An 18867-nucleotide genomic window follows, 5' to 3' on the forward strand; every position below is an offset into this window, starting at 1 on the left:
CCCCCCCCGAACGAAATGAAATTTATATAATTTATATAGAAAATATATACTTTTAACAGTGTCCGCCCCCCCCCCCCCCGAAGAAAGTTTACCGCCCCCCCCCCCCCCCCCCCGAATATTTCAAGTGCCCCCCCGGAGAAAAAAGTCTGGAAGAAACACTGTGGAGAAGGACTGTGGAAGGCAATGAAGGAGAACAGTGTTTCTTCCAGCCATCTCTTCGGGGGGGGGGGGGGTCTGAGCCCCCCCCCCCCCACACGAAAATGAAATTCATTTAGAAAATATATAATTTTACCACTGTTCCCCCCCCCCCCCCCCACGGAAAATTTAATCCGCCCCCACCCCGGAGAAAAAAGGTCAAGAAGAAACACTGAAGGGGAAGCAAGGGCTGCGGGGGGTAGGCTCAGCTAAAGAGAGCTGCCCTAAACATATTCCGGTGGAAAGGTATAGCTGCAACCCTTTGCTTCTCGTGGACTTAAAAGGATTGTATAAGGATATGATGTAGGTGAATTATTTTAGACAAAATATCCCAAGAATAAAATAATTTCATAACAAAAGATCACAGAGACAAAACATCTCAGGACAAAATATCTCACAGCGAAATACAAAAATATTTCAGATACATCAGTATTTCGGAGGATGTCAAAAATAATGACAAAAATGCAGATTTTTAAAATTCCTTAATTATTTTTGTAGCATAATTGATTTATTTATAAACTATAATTTGTAGTATTGTAGTGAATTTGTTAGGAATCAGACAATTGTGCTTAGTAGGACAAGAAGAAAAATTCGTATCTTAATAAATAATTGTTTATATAGCATGAAAAGTGATCTTAGTGTTAGTTAGGAGCAAGCCGATATTATGGGAATCTACTTTAATTGGGTGTATTTGATGATATTTTTACGTTACTTGCATGTTTGATGTATTATTGTTAAAGAACAACTTATTGATGTTATATGTAATTTGTATCATTGTAAAGGGAATTGTCTGTGGTTTAAGAGGATAAGTTTATTAGAATTTTAGGAGATCGCGTTAAGTTTTTATATAGAGTTATTTGGGGTAGGTTAGCACAAAAACGGGGGAAATTTTCACATGTAAGCGCTTGAAGTTAGATGCGCGCTTCACAATTCCCGGTCAAGAAAGATAGTCTAATAATGATTTCCAGAAGACGACTTATTCTTCATCATTCTTGATCGTCTGAGAGTGAGAAAAGAAGAAGATTATTACATTTGATAGCAGAACAGTACATTTTCAGGCAGTAAAAACACTAAAACAGTACTGTATACAAAGGTAAAAACAAAAGTGACAATTAGATTGAAAGTCGTGCAATGTTTGTAACCCCTCCCCCGGAGGATGCCTGAAATAATTACTGGGATCCATCACAAGAAGACTTTATTGCTTGTCTATGCATCGATATCAGTCACAATAATCGCAAACAAGACAAGATAAATCAATTATTGTTGAGGACTACTTCTGCCGATAGGCCATTATTGCGGAATTAACCTATTCTAATTCAAAACGTTTCGCTTTTTAGTTCAATATATTTACTTGAATTTCATCGTTTAACATTGATTTAACATTAACACGATACAACATTAATGTTAGGACTATTTCAAACCAGTGTTTCTTCCAAACTTTTTTCTCCGGGGGGACACTTGAAATTTTCGGGGGGGGGGGGGGGAACGGTAGACTTTCTTCGGGGGGGGGGGGGGGCGGACACTGTTAAAAGTATATATTTTCTATACAAATTATATAAATTTCATTTCGTTCGGGGGGGGGGGGGGCGGTAAAAAAATTTCGGAGGGGGGGGGGGGGGGGGGGTGGGGGGGGGGGCTTCGCCTCCCCCCCCCCCTAAGAGATGCCTGGAAGAAACTCTGTTTCAAACGCAGTGGCGTGCGCTGAGATTTCCCATCAGGACCCAGCCATGTCCGAGACAAAGCCCCTGTCCAGGGACAAAACTATCGTACCGCCAGAACCACAGAGTTTCTTCCAGGCATCTCTACGGTAGACTTTCTTCGGGGGGGGGGGGGGGGGGCGCAGAGGCCCCGAAGAAAGTCTACCGTAGAGATGCGTGGAAGAAACTCTGATTGGAGGTTCCTCTCCAAGAGAAACTTTTGAATACTCAAGACATGAAACAACAACAATATTCTGTATTTCTTGTATGACATGTAAGCCTTTTGTCCATGTCAGCTTTTGCTGTTGGACTGTTGTCTTATCGTATTAAACTCTCCCCCTCTTCTTCACATTAAACAAGCAAGGGCTTGTCGAGTGTAAACAATAGCTCCAAAGTCTCGATTATTGTAGCTCAGGACCGTATTCAGGTCTTCGTATGCCCTATAAGGCACTTTTTAAATTCGTATGCCCGACTGGCAACCCGCACTCTTATTCATGTACGGTTTATATCGGTGCGTCGACAAATCTGCCCCCGACAAAACGACCCAGTCAAAATAGCCACGACAAAAGGTATATTTGTTCCCGTCAAATGGGCTTCTAACATATGACTTCCAAATGTAGTAATAACCTGGATTATTTTAAATAATATTTTGACTTAGTGATCAGTTTATACTGACATTTATGGTTTTTCCCACAAAGGTTTTGATAACATGAAATTGTAATTTTATGATATTCATTATTTTGAAAGCGGTACTCGATAGCTGGCTGTAGCTTAACATAAGGGCAGGTTACCCCCCCCCCCCTAAATACATATTTAAGTCAGAAATGTTGATTTTTCAAAATCTATTTTTTTCTGAAACTACATTCAATTCTGAACATCCTTGTATAATTATTTTGCCAAATTACGTATTGCTAGTATTTTTTATAATTGTTTAATTAATGAGAGTAATGACGTACAATTCACCTATATTAACTTTTGGCAACATAAAAATTAAAAACTTATTAAAATAGATGTTCTTATTGTTGAGCAAGAGGCTCCAGATGCAATTTGTGTAACTGGTAGGTTTTAAAAATGACTTTTTTGGTATAGTTTTCGCTTTTTCTCGTTTTTATTTCAAATTTAGTATATTTTTCACTTTAGCGTCTTTCTCAAAATCGTGCCAGCTAAATCAATATAACTCAAAAACTACTTGAGATATTTAGTTGAAATTTTGCACACATGTTTACATAACTAAACACTGCTTGTAAAGTTGAACTAAAATAAATTCTATATCTTTGAAACTTCACATTTTATAAAATAAAAAGCTACGTCTGCTCCCTACTTTTTAAAAACTTTTTAGGTCTCACATTTTAAATATTTGGCTAAAATCCATTTTTAAAAATTATTTTCTAATTATTTTAGTTCATCCTCATCCTTTTTGAAATTGTGTATATTACATTATATTAAAGATTCGTGTTATTCTGACAAACAGAAGCTGTGTTATTGTGATTTCAATGAGAGCTAATTTTGAAATATTTTACCCTAAAAATGACACTTTTTAGAAAATATTTTCACAAAACTATAACTTTTTAGTGATTTTTTTTTTTTTTTTTGCATTTTTGTCATATACTATTATACTATGTTAGTTACAACTTTCTTATCACTCAAACAAGTTAATTAAAAAGTCTAGTGACATTTAAGCGCAATTTCCTTATGTTATCTAAAAATAGCTCTGTCGTAGCGTAAATCAAGAGCAGGGTTAGTAAAACCATTGGTTAGTTATTAAAACGTTTTTTTTAATTAATTTTTGTTTTCAGTATTTTACATGTTTTATTTACAATAGAGTTACATGACTAAAAACCATTGCGCGCCTAGCTACCGAACGTGATGTCGCAGCCATTGAACGTGATGACGCGTGTGGTGTGGTTTGATAAAAATGCCTACTAATTCGGTCCAAATTTTAATTAATTCAAATTTTTTTGTGACCGAACAAAAGGATATTTTTGAAAACTTTCTTCGGCAATATTGTTCTAAATTATGGCAGGAATCGATTGGTACATGTTTCAAGTCGCTAAGTGGTCTGGTTGCCGAGATATGGGCAAAAAACTGCATTTTTTGGGAGTTTTTTTGGCTTTTCCGGGAAATCCATGAAAGAAACCCGGAATTTTTTTGGCCTATGTTCATCCTCGTAACTTGCTTAACATAATTGCTTTTGGAACTAGTCCTCGATATTGCTTCGACTTAAAGCTGCGGACACACATCCATTCATTCATACATCCAGAAATGACGGGTTAATAAACGCAATTCTCCAGAATGGAAATTGCGCTAAAAAGTCCTAACACGTAATTTTCAACTTGGGGGTTTAACCTGCCCATAAGACACATGACATTTTGGAGGGTTCATGGGAGGAGGGGGGTAATCTGACTCACTCCACACTTTCTCTCCTGACCTACTCCACTGCTGCTTCACATCTTCTTACCCCTCACCCTCGACACAAATGTCAAAATCCCCTCCCTATTATTCCCTATCTACTCATAGTATAATTAATTAATTATATGTTCACGACATCATTCCCATGGAAATAGACGACCAAAGCGATTCATACTTTTACTTAGTATTTCTCAACACTGAAACATAAATCATATTAAATCTTCGGTAAATAAACATGTTATTTGATTCTAAATTTCTTTTGCGTGGTTAATTTTTTTTTTTTTTAAATTTTTATTCCATATTTGTGACTATTTTACTTTAACGTATACATAGTCAAAAGAACCAGCGCACAATAAGGAAATCCGGAAACACGGAAGTATTTTTATTTCTGGTACAGATGTTCTTGACCAACTTTATTGGAGGTTTGTGTTGTTAGTGTTTGACATCTTTTGTGAAAGAGTGATGGCAGATCAAGAGTCTGAAAAAAAGCCGGACAGTGGAGAAGATTCGGACGATGAAGAAGTACTGGAAGAAAGCCCTTGTGGAAGATGGCAGAAACGAAGAGAAGAGGTGAACAAAATGAATAAAAATAAAATCTTATTTTAAAGAAAACAACTTTCTACTTTCCATGAGTCAACACACCTAAATCACTAGATTCTATTTTTAAATCTAAAAAAAAAACAAACATCTAGATTCTAGATCTAGAATCTAGATCTAGATCTAGATCTAGATCAACTTATGACTTAGAGTTTAGAGACTAAGTCACTTAGCTTAGATCTAGCTAGATCTAGATTAGCTAAATCTAGATCTCTAGGTGAGCTAGGTCTAGCCAGAGAAGATCTAGATTCTAGATCTAGACTAGTAGAATGTACTACTGTAGATTCTAAATTCTAGATTTAGGTCTAAAAGAGTCTAGAGTCTAGACATTCTGGAGTAGAATTTGCTAGCTATCGATCTCCCTGAATGAAGACACTGAATCCCACTAGGGATGATATTTCGAGTCGTCCCTTGGAATCCTGGTCAGAACGTCCCCCGTCGTATGCTCATCACAATACGTGAATGCGTATAAACACGATTAAAGCGCGCCTGTGTAGGCGTTGTTGACATTACATAAATGTGTGTCGTGATGTCATGGGTTCCATGATAATAGAAATATCACGATATTGATGTATTTTTCCCTCTGGCATACTTTATTAATATGTCATGCTACATTGCTATTGTTTTTGAACCGTTATCTGCTCACCAGCCAAGGCAGCTAGTTCTTTTATCTATACTGACAAAATCCAATTGCACCCAGGTTAAGAATCACTGCTCTAGATCTACTACCTTCACTGGCTACATTCACTAGCTAGTCTACCACACAAATAAAAAAAAATAGGCCTATAAAAAAGAGCAATAATTAAAATCATCGCTACCCAATCCAGGCCAATAGTAATAGAAAAGACTATCACTATCTGCCAAAATCTGGTGTTTATGAACATATTAATATTTCTACTTTAAAAAAAATTAAGGAAAAACACTGCAAAATAGCTAATAATAAATATTTATATAACTATGATTAACACAAGTATCTATTTGTTATAATTATTTTAGAACAATAATTTAGTTATGTTTTGTAAGTTTTTAATCTTGTATCTAAAAAATTGCATTTTAATCCTAACCATTAAAGCTATGGAGAATTTACATTTTTAATTTTCTTTTCATGTTGTTTTTGGTGTGAAAAATAACTTCTATTAAGTGTGCGTGCATCTAAATGATTTTAGGTTGATCAGCGAGATGTGCCTGGTATAGACAATGCCTTCTTGGCAATGGATACTGAAGAAGGAGTGGAGGTGGTGTGGAATGAAGTTCAGTTTTCTGAAAAGAGAGATTTTAGAGCTCAACAAGTGAGAATTAATTTTTAATTTTTTGATGCTTAAAACAGTTTTTAATAAATTTTTGAAATCTTTCTTTTAGACTGGATAAGACTAAAAATTGAGCTAATATACTTTCAATGTTTCAGGACAAAATTCGACAAACCTTTGACAATCTTTGTCAGCTGGACCATCCAAACATCATAAAATTCCACAAGTATTGGACTGACACCAAGAATGATAAGCCAAGGGTTAGACAATTATTTAGGAAAAAATTGGACCTTTTTATTCCAAATAATATCAAATTAATTATCTCCATAATAAATGTAAATGAATTCACAGACTGAAAAAGTATACAATTTTTCGAACTTTATTTTATATTTTGTTGAGTAGAACAATTTTAATGATACATTACTTATATAGTTTTACAATCCTGATTCTTTGCTCAATATTTGTTTATATTACTAATGTTTTGTTTTTAGGTTATTTTCATATCAGAATATATGTCATCTGGTAACCTTAAACAGTTTTTGAAGAAGACCAAAAAGAATAATAAAACATTCCAGCTAAAGGTTAGTACTTTATTTATTTACTTTAATTGAGACCATGACTTAATGACTTATAAGAAAAAAAAGAAAAGGGAGTCCACCAGCTCAAATGTTACCTAACTCATGTCAAAAACATACAGGCAACTAGGCATACCTGTACTGATGGCTACAATCTGCCTTCATATACCATGGTCGCAGACATTTTTACTTGATCTGTTCCATTGACTTTCAGGTCTAAAAGCTTTTTCTTTCATTTTTAAAAGATGTTTTGTTTGAATTTGATTGTTAATGATTATGCCTTAATACTTTTCAAAAACTTTTCCAGGCTTGGAAAAGATGGTGTACTCAAATTTTGTCTGCACTGAGGTAAGAAACATTTTCCCTATGAAAAAAATGGAGATAAACTCAAACCCTTTACAAGTTTTAGAACATTTTAGTTGTTTTCTTTTCATGTGTGTTTTTCTGGCATATAGTTTGTTAATAAGATTTATTTATTCTTGTTATAAGTTAGTCATACATTTTAATTTTAATTAATTCATTTTTTTTTATAATGAGTCAGCAAACAAAATTATTTATCAATAAAAAATTTGCATACAGCTTTTTTTTGCAGTTTTTATTTTTATTTTCAGTTATCTTCACTCATGTGATCCACCGATAATTCATGGCAACCTCACTTCTGACACTATCTACATTCAGCACAATGGACTTATTAAAATTGGCTCAGGTATAACAGTTATATCCAGTTGGTAAAAAAAATGGCTAGTATTTAGACAGGAAACCACTTTTGTTGCAAACACTTTCAAACAGCAGATTGCATCAATTCCATTTTTTACACTTTGTTTTATTTGATATTATGTTATATTAAAGTTGAAATGTTAAAACTGTGATGTGTAAAATAACTCAGTGCATCACTTCAACTTTGGTGGAAATTTTTTTGTTGTTGAACGCATTCTCTGAGTTTTAATGCAGCTGTTAATAGATTCATAGTTGGCTGTTTCTAGATTTTGCTAATAAGCATTAAAATTGCCATAATTCTGAAATTTACTTAAAGTTTTTGTTATTATGACCTTTAGTTGCTTAATATAAACAACTTACTTTAATAATTTATGATCAAGAAATATTTCTTAGAAATATTTTTTTCTTAGAGATAGAAGATGGTGTATGGTATAAGGAGTTTTAGCTATGGTTCTTTTAGTAATTGTTAAGTGTTAGCTTTGATTGACATTTAAAAATTGTATTATACTATTTATTCTTGGATTCATATTCTTTATTAGATCATTTGGGAAATATTCTGAAAGTATGACCTAATTTATAGTCCTTGAGAAAAACACATTCACTTTTTAAGTTTATAATAATAAATAAATATTTCTATCATTTAACACATAAACAGATATATCAAAAGGATTTCCTGAAGCTATGCCATTTTTGCTAAAATACCCTCATATTTATTTCTTCAAATTTTATCATTCATTTGATTACAGTGCTGGTTGTAGATTCCAATCAAAAAACGTATCACCTAATTAATTTACCTTGCTTATGAATTTTAATGTTTGTTTTGTTTCTTGTCTCCCCATAAAAAAATATGAACTCAAGCCAATGTTAGTGAGTGATATTTTATTTTTGGTGTGCAGAGGAGGCTGTGTATTTCTATTTAGATACTTACGCTTGTACAGTCTTGTCTGTAATGTGTTCATATTGGGTGTGAATGCACTTCGCCTGTAGATTAAAAGTTAAAATAAAATTGATTAAAATAATTATATTGCCAATCTGGAAGCATAAAATCAATTCTAAGGTTATGTTTTTCATTTTTGTTTACAAAAAAAGAATTAATTTTAAAATAACTTAACAAAAGGTTTATTCTTAATTAAGTAAAATGTTTTTAACATACTTATATAATTAAAAACATAGTTACTACTAATAAATAAAAATAAATAAAAATCTATATAGCCTGGTTTAAAATGTTTGTATCCATTTCAAAAAACCCTATTATTCCTTCTACAACCTATTTTATTATCATGTATATTTCCTTAACATTCTTAGTTGCACATAACATGATAAAACAGTGTTTTTCAAATATAATCTAAAAATACTTATTTTCTTTTTACAGTACATTTGAGTATTTTGTGTGTGTAGAAAGTGAATCTGTTATGTGATCTTTATTACACAACGATTGTTTATTAAATTAAAGTGGCTTTTCAATAATTTAATAGTAAACTTTACTTCTGAATACAAATTTAACCTACTAGGGACATCACTCTGAACCCATTAAAATACTGTAGTCTTAGTAAAATAGTAATAGTAAAGATAATTAAGGCAACAATAATATGAATTATAATTTTTTACACATAATGATACCGACCTTTAAAATTTTGTTTTTTCAACAAGAGACAAATAATAACAAAATTTCTCCTCTTATCAATTGCTTTTGGCAACTTCCTACTGTTAGTAATCTTTCTAGCCATAGTAATGGATGGTCAAAGTTCCTAAGGTGACTTTTTTCACTGCATCTTAGTGTTTTATTACCATGCTCTAATGCTACTATAGATTAATTCTCAAAATTATTCTCTTGAAACTTTATAAGCTGATAAATGATACTTGAGTTTTTTTTTTATTCCACTACCTTGTTGTTCTTTGACCGAATTTATTTTTTACTTTGTCTTATGCAGAGTTCTGAAAACTCTCTAGGCTTACTTATTAAGTTTCATCACATGCAGTTTTTATTCAAAAATAAGAGAAAAATATCATTCATTATGGCACTACTACTATGTCATCAGAAGTAGGAAATGGGAATAAAAAAATTTTGATAAAAAAATTGTTATACTAATACATTATATTTGTGCACAATTGATTATACATTTAGTCATGTTTATATTAGTTGACCCAGACACTGAAGGCAAATAATAATTATCAATTTTTTTGTAGGGTTTATATATTTACCAGCACATTTCGAACAACAGAAATAAAAAAAATTATAAACTAAGTAAAAATATATCCTATATAGGCAAGAGACATTTCTTCTTCCAATTAAAAAATTATAGCAGTTAAAAATATGATACATTTGTCCCTAGTAGGTCTAGTACAGTCTTTTACCTTAATTATGATTCAATGTGCTGTAGATACAGGTATTAATTCTCAAAACTTTGGCAGTTTAAAACAATTTGGTGATTACAGCTACTACACACTTGAGTTTTCTAGAATTTATTATATTTTATATTGAAAATCACTGAAAAATATATAATCCAGAATTTCCTTTATGTATCATTATTTGTACGTCTTCCCTCCACCACCATTAGTAGAGTATATTTTTTGTATTGGTTCATAATTTATCACTAATTTAATATTTTTAGAAGTTTGTGGCACATTCTCATTATTATATACCTTTGTATTTGTAAATATTCTATCTTGTAAAGTTCATACATACTAACAATATGTAATAATTGTTAATAGTACCTAAATTGTATTCAATGACATGATTTTAACATGTCAATGGTTTTTGTCTAATAAGTTGAAATTAATCATTCTGACTAAGTATGTGCTGATCTTAAGCTTTATTCTTTAGAATCTTGCTATATACATGATAAATATCCAAACGTTTATAAAAATAAATAATAAGGTAAGATAAATTCTTGCCTTGGTGATTAAAACATAATGAAATATTTACAATTTCAAAAACAAAAAAAAACTAATGTTTGGTATTATTTAGCTAGGCATACCACACCTCTGTTATGTTTATGGGTTGGTTTTTTCTATTTTGCTATTTGACTAATGGGATTACCAGAGTGATACACTTAACAAACAGTAGACTAGTTATTTTTTTATTCTTCTGAATTAAGTCTAATTATATTAATAAAGATATTTTATTTTTAAAAAATCCCTGGAAAGAATTTTATAACCACATTTCGATATAGACCTACTTTGAAAAATGTTACTTACAGGTCACAATTCTGTTTTAACAGATTTGGGCTACTCTTGGTAATTTTGTATCTTAACACAATTTCTCATCAGTGGAAAGAAAGACCACCCATCCACTACCCCCTTTTCATTCCTTCCCAAGTTTTTATGTTGTGATTTTTTTGTATTTTTAAAGAAAAAATATTACAATTTTAGTAGAATTCCATTGTAGTTTTCAACCTTGATACTGTGTTGAAATTAAAATTAAAAACTTTGACTTAGCATGACTAAACGCTTTATGGTGCTTATTTCCTTTAGATTTTAAAATTGAATACTGACCTCATATCATACTAGTTGTCAGACCAACTTAAGGGAAGCACTTTTGTTAGAAAATTATATATTTAAGGTGTGTTTTTTTAAAAATTACTATAGAATGCATATATTTGTGATTAAAATTAAGGTATAAGCCTTACCTTTTTGCCTAGCTATAAATAAAGCTATTTGTAGCAAATTAGGTAGTTATGAAATTTTTTCTTGTAGTAAGTATTGATTTGAACATTCGTACAACCCTTCTTATTCTCTTGATACAAAAGAATATTGGATTAAATTATTGGAATAGTTTAATCTAAATTTAATTTGTGGCTTTTTTTTTACAAGATTGATACAACTAAAATAATTTTTTATGTAGTGGTAAAAATATTAGTTTCATGCTGCAGTTAGCTATCTATTTGTTCATTTATTCTGTAGATTAAAATCGTTAGACAGGTTTGCTTGTAGATATTAACATGTTTTAATAGACATTAGCTTCTCTGTTAAATTATAACTTGTTAGTTATAGATGTATTTAAAAAGCATGCTGCAACTCATAACAGATTATATTTTAAGAAGTATTTGCATGGACGCAAGCGTTTCTATTGCTTTATACTTAAAAAATGTCTAAAAAATAGAAAACATATTATATTTTTAAAAATATAATAGTTGCTTACTTCAAAATTTTAGTTCCAATTAAAATTAAGATAAATTACAACATCTGGTAGTATGGAGAGTTTTTTTTTATTGATACTCAAATGTTAGTTTACAATTTCTAAATTTTGTGTTTTATTCCGCAGTTGCCCCTGATGCCATACATCATCATGTCAAGACGTACAGTGAAGATCTAAAAAATGTACATTATACAGCACCAGAATGTGAAGGTGATTCTTATATATTGTATCATTGTTCTGAAGATGACAATGTGATGTATGGGACAAAAGCTGAATGGAAGTTACAAATTATTTATAGAATTTCATATCAATCATTACAGCCCCAACTTTTTGCTGCCTATTTCTTTATTTAATTGTACAGTTAGTTGCCTCCTTCACAGAGATTTTTTGGGCATGTAAAAAAAGTAAATAGTATTTTCATTTGGAAAAAAATTATAATTACATTATTTAAGCAAAATTAAGATAATATAGATGAAGAAAAATATTAACTGAATGTGCTAATCGCTTTAACTGACCACAAAAATATTTTATTGTGATCAATTTTTATAATTTAAAAACAGAAAGAATCCAAAAGTTTAATTGTAACTGCTGTGAATGAGGTATCAAAAATGGGAAAGTAACACCTGAGGCAATAAGGGTTCAAGTAATTTTTAAAACAAATCCCTGTCAAAAAATCTTAAATACTGGCCTTTTCCTGTGCTTTGACTATGTAACATAGTCATACTGGTCTAAGGCATATTTAAATTTTGAGTTTTAAAAAATTTTTAATTCTTCTTTTCAGACAGTGAACAAATGACAACAAAAGTGGATATTTATTCATTTGGAATGTGTGCCCTTGAGGTAAATAGACTCATGGTTACAAAAATCACTTAGGAAGTTGAATTTTTATGGTTCAGTGCAAACATTGTTTGTCAGATTTATTGTTTCAATACAATACAGATTTCCCAGTTTCTCATAAATGCTTGCTTTTATAATTTACACAATGTTTGTCTTACTGAGATGCACACATTTTGTTTCATCAGATGGCGACCTTAGGTTTTGCATCAAGTGGGGATTCTCCTGGGGGGACTGATGCTGATATCATCAGTTCCTCTCTAGAGCTGGTTGAAAGTCCTTTGCAGCAGGTTAATTAAAAGATTTTTTTTCACACAGTTTTTATTACTAACTAATTGAGATTTTTTTAACATATATTGCTAATGGTTTGTTAAATAACCAGCTAATTAACAAAGTTTTAAAGTTAATTTATAAAACTAAAAATTGTGATTTTTTTCATAGGATTTCATCAAAAGCTGCTTGCGTAAAGATCCCAAAGACAGACCAACCGCTAGAGAACTACTTTTTCACAAAGTTTTATTTGAAGTTCATTCTCTAAAGCTTATTGCTGCCCATAAGATTGTTAAGTCCAATGGTAGACCTACATTTTTATCTATTTCTGTTTTTCATTTTTCTTTTAAATTTACTTATTTATCATGATATGCATGTTAAAAGAAATAAACTTGAAAAATAAAAAGCTTTTGTTAAAAAACAAAAAAATGCTGAGCAAATATAAAGTAAAATCAGCAAGGAAGAAATAAAAACCTTTACCATAAAGATTTAATAGCAAGTTATACTAAAAATTTTAACATATTGACTAAGGTAAAAGACATGCTTAATCAGTTTAATTATTGTTGCAAACAGCTTTGTTAGCAGAAAACATTACAGAAATATCGCACAGTGCCAAAACAGATGACCCCAACCGTGTTATTGCTGAAATTCTTAGCATGAATGGAGAAATTGTCCATTTAAAGTAAGGGCTCTTATCATAAAAATGTGTATAGACAATTAAAAAAAAAATTACAATTAAATGGAAGTGATTTATATCTATAAAAAATCGGTCACAAAGTGTGGACAAAATAAATCTATAAAATGCATTTTAATTGTACAATATTTTTATATTTAAAATTTATTATTTTTCACTCATTGTGTTATTTATCTAGAGTTTCCCAAACGCCTGCATTGGAACTAGATAAACTCTTAGATGACGTAAAGTAAGTTTCAATTTAGATAATAATAATACTAAAGAACATGATGTACTAATACTTAAAGTAAGTTTCAAAAGTGCTGAAAACTCTGCCTTGCATATTATTTATGTTTTGCTTTGACTAATTTATATGCTTATATACAAAAATGAATAGGCATCCATTTTAAATTGATTATAATCCTGTTATTTATCAAAATCATTTGGATATAAATTGACAAAACAATGATTTCATCAGAAATGGTATCTATCCTCTGACTGCCTTTGGTTTGAGTTACCCTCAAGTTACACGTACTCGTGCTGCAAGTCCAGAACTGGCAGAGTCAGTGAAATCTGAGACACCTGAACCTTATGATGTTGAAACCAGGTTAATTGTATCCATGACATGCCATGTTAGTAATACATTCTTTTTCCAATCCAGTTTTCAAAATTAATATAAGAAAAATCTAAAATTTACTTTATTGATTCGATAAGTATTTTAGACTTTTCAGTCTACATATAGTTGAATGTAGAATAGAAAAACTAAGATCATATGTGATTAGTAACAAGATATTACTAGTAGTTAGTATATGATCACTCTAAGTTAATAAATCATTTTAAAGATCACAAGAATAGAAGACAACCCACATCCTCAACTAACACTTATGGTCAGGTTTGATGACCAAATCAACAGACAGCTCCAGTGTGAGGTTAGCAATGATACTGGGGAATCTTTAGCTGACGATCTGGTTTATCATGGATTTATCAATGAGGTAAGATATATATAATTATTTCAATTGTCATCATAGATTAGGGTTTGCTTGTCATTGATAAGTTTTTCTTTAGCTTCCAACACATAGAAAAAAATATTTCTTTAGGTATAATAGAATTAGTTTTATACACCTGTTATTATATGTTTTTTTTTGTTTTATAAGTCATTTGTTCATTCGTTCTCACTTTTCTTTGCTGTTTTTGTTCTCTTTGATCAAGTAAAAAGGCATCTAATTTTTTTTTTTTTTGAAACGAAACAAAAGAGATTTTATTGTTGCATAGAAATGGATTTTAATTGCTCTCAATGCTATGATTATTTATCTACCAATAATATACCACTTAGTAAATTAAATTTTTACTATGTAAATAATTTTTAAAAAAATGTATACATTAGTTAAGATAGTATTTTAAGAATTAATGTTAGAAGTCTTGTGTAATAGATATCTTCTTTCCAAGGAGAAGCCAAAAAACAGTCTAAATTCAGGCCCTTTCAATGCTTTATTTAACCAATTACCAGCTTTGTAATCATGTTGTATAAAGCTTAGTCATTCTTTTAATCATGGTGAGAAGAAATAGTGGTCTATAAAAAAAAACTATTATTATGTTGCAGAAAGATCGAGATAAGGTGGCATCTCTCATTGGAATAACTCTCCCCAACAACACAAGTTTATTTCAAAATCAAGATCAGCTTCCTTCCCCTCGCCTAGTTGACAATGTATCATAGTACAAAAACATGTTGTCGTTAATTGATATGTTAGATGTGCATGTAAAATATTCAGAATTTATGTTCACAACTATTTAGTATTACTGTATCATTTAATCCCCTGAACCATCTTTGGTCTTTCTTGATTATAATGACTTTATAATTAATTTTATAGGAAATATTAGTTCTTTTTCAAGTACAGAATGTATTTATCATTTTATAATAGTGTTTATTTTTAATTATTTTAAAGTAAGGGTATAAAATCTTGTATAGAGACTGTATTGTTTATTATATACTTCATAAATTAATCATGAAGTTGGCATGATAAATTAAAAAAATTCAGTTTATTTACTAAGAATTTAAAACGTAATATAATTGCTTTCAATTTTTTAGAAATTTATCATCTAGAACAAACTAAAATTCTGTTTTCAAAATTTCAGAATCAATTTTGCATATTTCCTTAATAGGGTTAAATAATTTTTATGTAATGTATAATGATACTTGTGTTTTAAACCTTTATTTTATGAGTAAACCTGGTCAGATTTGATTTAAAAGATGGCAATAATTTTTTGAATTTATAAGATAGCTATCAACTATCACAAGTTTAAAATAAATCTATTAATGCATTATTCCCTTTACCATGTGCTTCAGCTGTGCATTACTTATATTGCCAATGTCACATATTGTGACCTTATTTATTCCGTATAAATATGTACTTATAACTATTTTTTGCTTTGAATTTTTAAAAAACTTGTGACTTATCTGTTAGCTACTATCATATTTTTTTGTGTTGATTTAGCCCAGTATAATTTATCTGCTCCTGGCGGTGCTGCTTTTCTTTGTTTCCAACCAATGCAGATAAAAGAGCAACTCCTCCTAGCCTTTATATGCCTTTAGCAATATTCTGATTCAACTGTTCAAGTTATTTATTACTGTTGTTTGTAAGTATAAGTAAGATGATTCAAATTATTAGCTGACTTACATTAGCTGTTTTTGTCAAGCAACAAAAAAGAGGGCAAATACCACCACTAAACTAGACTCAGTCTCATTGGATTTAATCTCCCTAGATATTTGGACATCAAAATTACCTCCCTTAATATCTAACTAATCACAGAACTTACCTCCCTGTTTGGTCAAGTTGATAAGAGCGAAAAAAGTAATTTTTAAGATAGGTAGTAATACAAATATACTCTTTGTGCTTCGTTACTTGTTTAATTGAGAAGTATCATTATATTAAACATTTTAAGAAATTAAGTCAGTAAATACAAACATTTGTAATCTTATCTTTACCAACTTTATTAAAATTTACACATCTTGCTTATACACAGCTACTTATAACAAACGACCCAACAATAAAGTTGGACCTTTGGTGGACCCAAGTTTTTTATACAATTAATCAAATTAATTACCTACATTCCTACTGTGCAGGCTTAATGAGGAAATTTGATTTTAATTTAATTTTTCTATTGTTCTTTCCCAGCTAAAATCAGTACAATGGTATATTATGCAAAAGGTTTCACAATTTTAAATAAAAATATATTATCATAAATGTAGAAACCTGGGTGTTAAGGTTGTAAGTTAGCATAATATTTATAGTTTTGAGCTTAACTTAAAGTAAAGTTGTTTTAATGCCATAGAAACATGTGGGGGGGGGGGGGGGGTTACACATTTTTTATAGTCTAGTAATAAAGTTTAAAGTGTGAATGAAGAAGACAATATTCATTACAGGGCAAAAAGTTTCAAATGCACAGTTGTTTGCTTCATTTCTTTAAAAAGTTCACCATAAACTTTCATGTTCTTAGTGATATTCTTTTACATTTTAAAACTTGCTTATCTTTCATTTATTTTTGTTTGCTGCCTATAATTATTCTCAACATAACATACATTGCAAAAATCATTTTCACTAAATGACTAACCTTTGTTTACAGTTATAGTTGTAGAGTATCTTAATGTTTTTATGATATTCCTTTTTTAAAAAAAAATATCTGCATACTTAATTTAAATGTAAGAAAAAAAGGTTTTATTTTTTAGTAGTGCTTAAATAGCTTTAATTCAGACATTATATACCCAATCATTTTTAAATAAGATAAATTTGAATTAGTGTTGTCTAAAAAGCATAATTGTTTTACATTTTTAAAATATTGTTCTAAAATGATAATGATGCAGTGTCAAGGCTTTCTATTGAATAGCTTGATTTTATTTCTTGGGCATTTAAAATCCATCAACAGTATTCTTGTGAATCTTTTTATCCACTATTATCTGGCATACAGCCAGCTAGCCTTGGTTTATTGTCAACATTGATACACTAAGATAAGACTGGACTAGGATTGCACACAGATTTTAAAGACATTTTTAAGTCAATATTAATGGCAGTTTTTATGAAGCAACTAGTTTTAGAGAATAAAAAGAATCTTTTAATGAATCCCCTTTTTTGTAACATTTAAATTCTATTTGAAGTTGAAATTCATCTCCACTCTTCTTTTGTGATGGTTAAAATAATATACTTTGTAACATTTGAACACATGTTTTAAGCAGATAAATCATATAAAGACAATATTCTAACTCATGAAAGTATTTAATATCATATTATTATAAATTGTACTAATCTTCAGTTTTACTCTAAATAATACAAGTAACAGTCATAAAGCATAATTCATTAAAAAAAAAAATTATCCTACATCTTTAAGCTCAAAATACACTAAAATTAAAACCATAAAATGAAACTTTATTATTTATATTAAATCTGTGTTTTGTTTTGCCAAAATGATCTGTGTTAATCTACATTTATTCTAACTTGAAACGGGATTAAATAAAGTCCGGTGACTGGATGGCTTTAGTAAATCATGTTGTTCTAGGGCCTGAAAGTCTTAGATATGTGTACAAGATTATATGAATACAATACTTGTAGACAGATGTATTCATGTTATTGAGATGTATTTGTTTTGGGCCAGTTTATAAAACCAATTAAGTAATAATATTCAAATTATCAAATGTGATGCTTGAAATGAAATTTTGTGAAGATGGTTTTCATGATTTTGCAAAAATAAAAATTGATTTTCAAAAATTGTAAGTAGCTCACAAAACGCAAGATAAAAATCTGGAACTATACTGACAATGTATAAATGCGTTTTAAAATGTCCATACCATTTTTTTTTTAAATTCTAGCATTTTTAACAGTGTTAAAATTAATAATTTTATTCAATGTGAGTTAAAGGATTTATTTAAAAAAAAATGAAAATTTCCAAAACTGCGTTAAAATGATGTTTTATCATAGAAAATCATTTTATCTTTTCCTGGTGTTTCTGCCATACTGTCAAATAAACCTGACTTGTTTAGATCATGGGGAATAGTTTAGGTTACATTTAAAAAAAACTTTATACAGTTTTTAAAATGCATTTAGAACTTGAGATGAACCTAAAAACGAATGAAAAGAATCTTCAAAGAGTGTACACAATAAGGTTGAAATAAAAACACTGCTGGCAATTGCTTGTTGTATTTTTGTTTTGTTTTAGTCCTGATGTGAAATAAGTCACCACAAAAATAATCCATTTTTCGTTTGTTTTAAAATGTATCTTACAGATCAAAAGATTACCAATGAATTTTGAAGCTATATACTTAAAGCTAATAAAAATTAAAGTATACAGAAATGTGATTCATTAACTGTAGTGTAACGTCTTACTATGAGCAATTATCGTTGTCCTACATAATCTATATACAATATAGGCCTACATAAAATATGTTAACTTTTGCGAAAATGTGTGTGTAGATATAGGGAACTAATATTCTTTTGACCAATATTATTGCTGATAGGTTGAAAAGGCA

General features: G+C 30.1%; 1 protein-coding gene across 1 annotated transcript; it reads left to right on the plus strand.

Annotated features, from left to right (window-relative positions):
* Positions 1–4706: 4706 nt before the first annotated feature.
* LOC131936433 (nuclear receptor-binding protein) lies at positions 4707–18537 on the plus strand. Its single transcript, XM_059293408.1, has 15 exons — positions 4707–4871; positions 6065–6187; positions 6304–6405; positions 6637–6726; positions 7028–7068; positions 7332–7426; positions 11702–11785; positions 12357–12415; positions 12598–12699; positions 12851–12983; positions 13253–13361; positions 13552–13602; positions 13831–13984; positions 14195–14344; positions 14953–18537. Exons 1-15 carry the CDS (start codon positions 4764–4766, stop codon positions 15064–15066), a joined length of 1515 nt encoding a protein of 504 aa, XP_059149391.1. The 5' UTR covers positions 4707–4763; the 3' UTR covers positions 15067–18537.
* Positions 18538–18867: the final 330 nt, after the last annotated feature.

The sequence above is a fragment of the Physella acuta genome, unplaced genomic scaffold (genome assembly GCF_028476545.2).
Source record: "Physella acuta isolate Inbredline_101_S28 unplaced genomic scaffold, ASM2847654v3 ptg000178l, whole genome shotgun sequence".
Taxonomy (NCBI): domain Eukaryota; kingdom Metazoa; phylum Mollusca; class Gastropoda; family Physidae; genus Physella; species Physella acuta.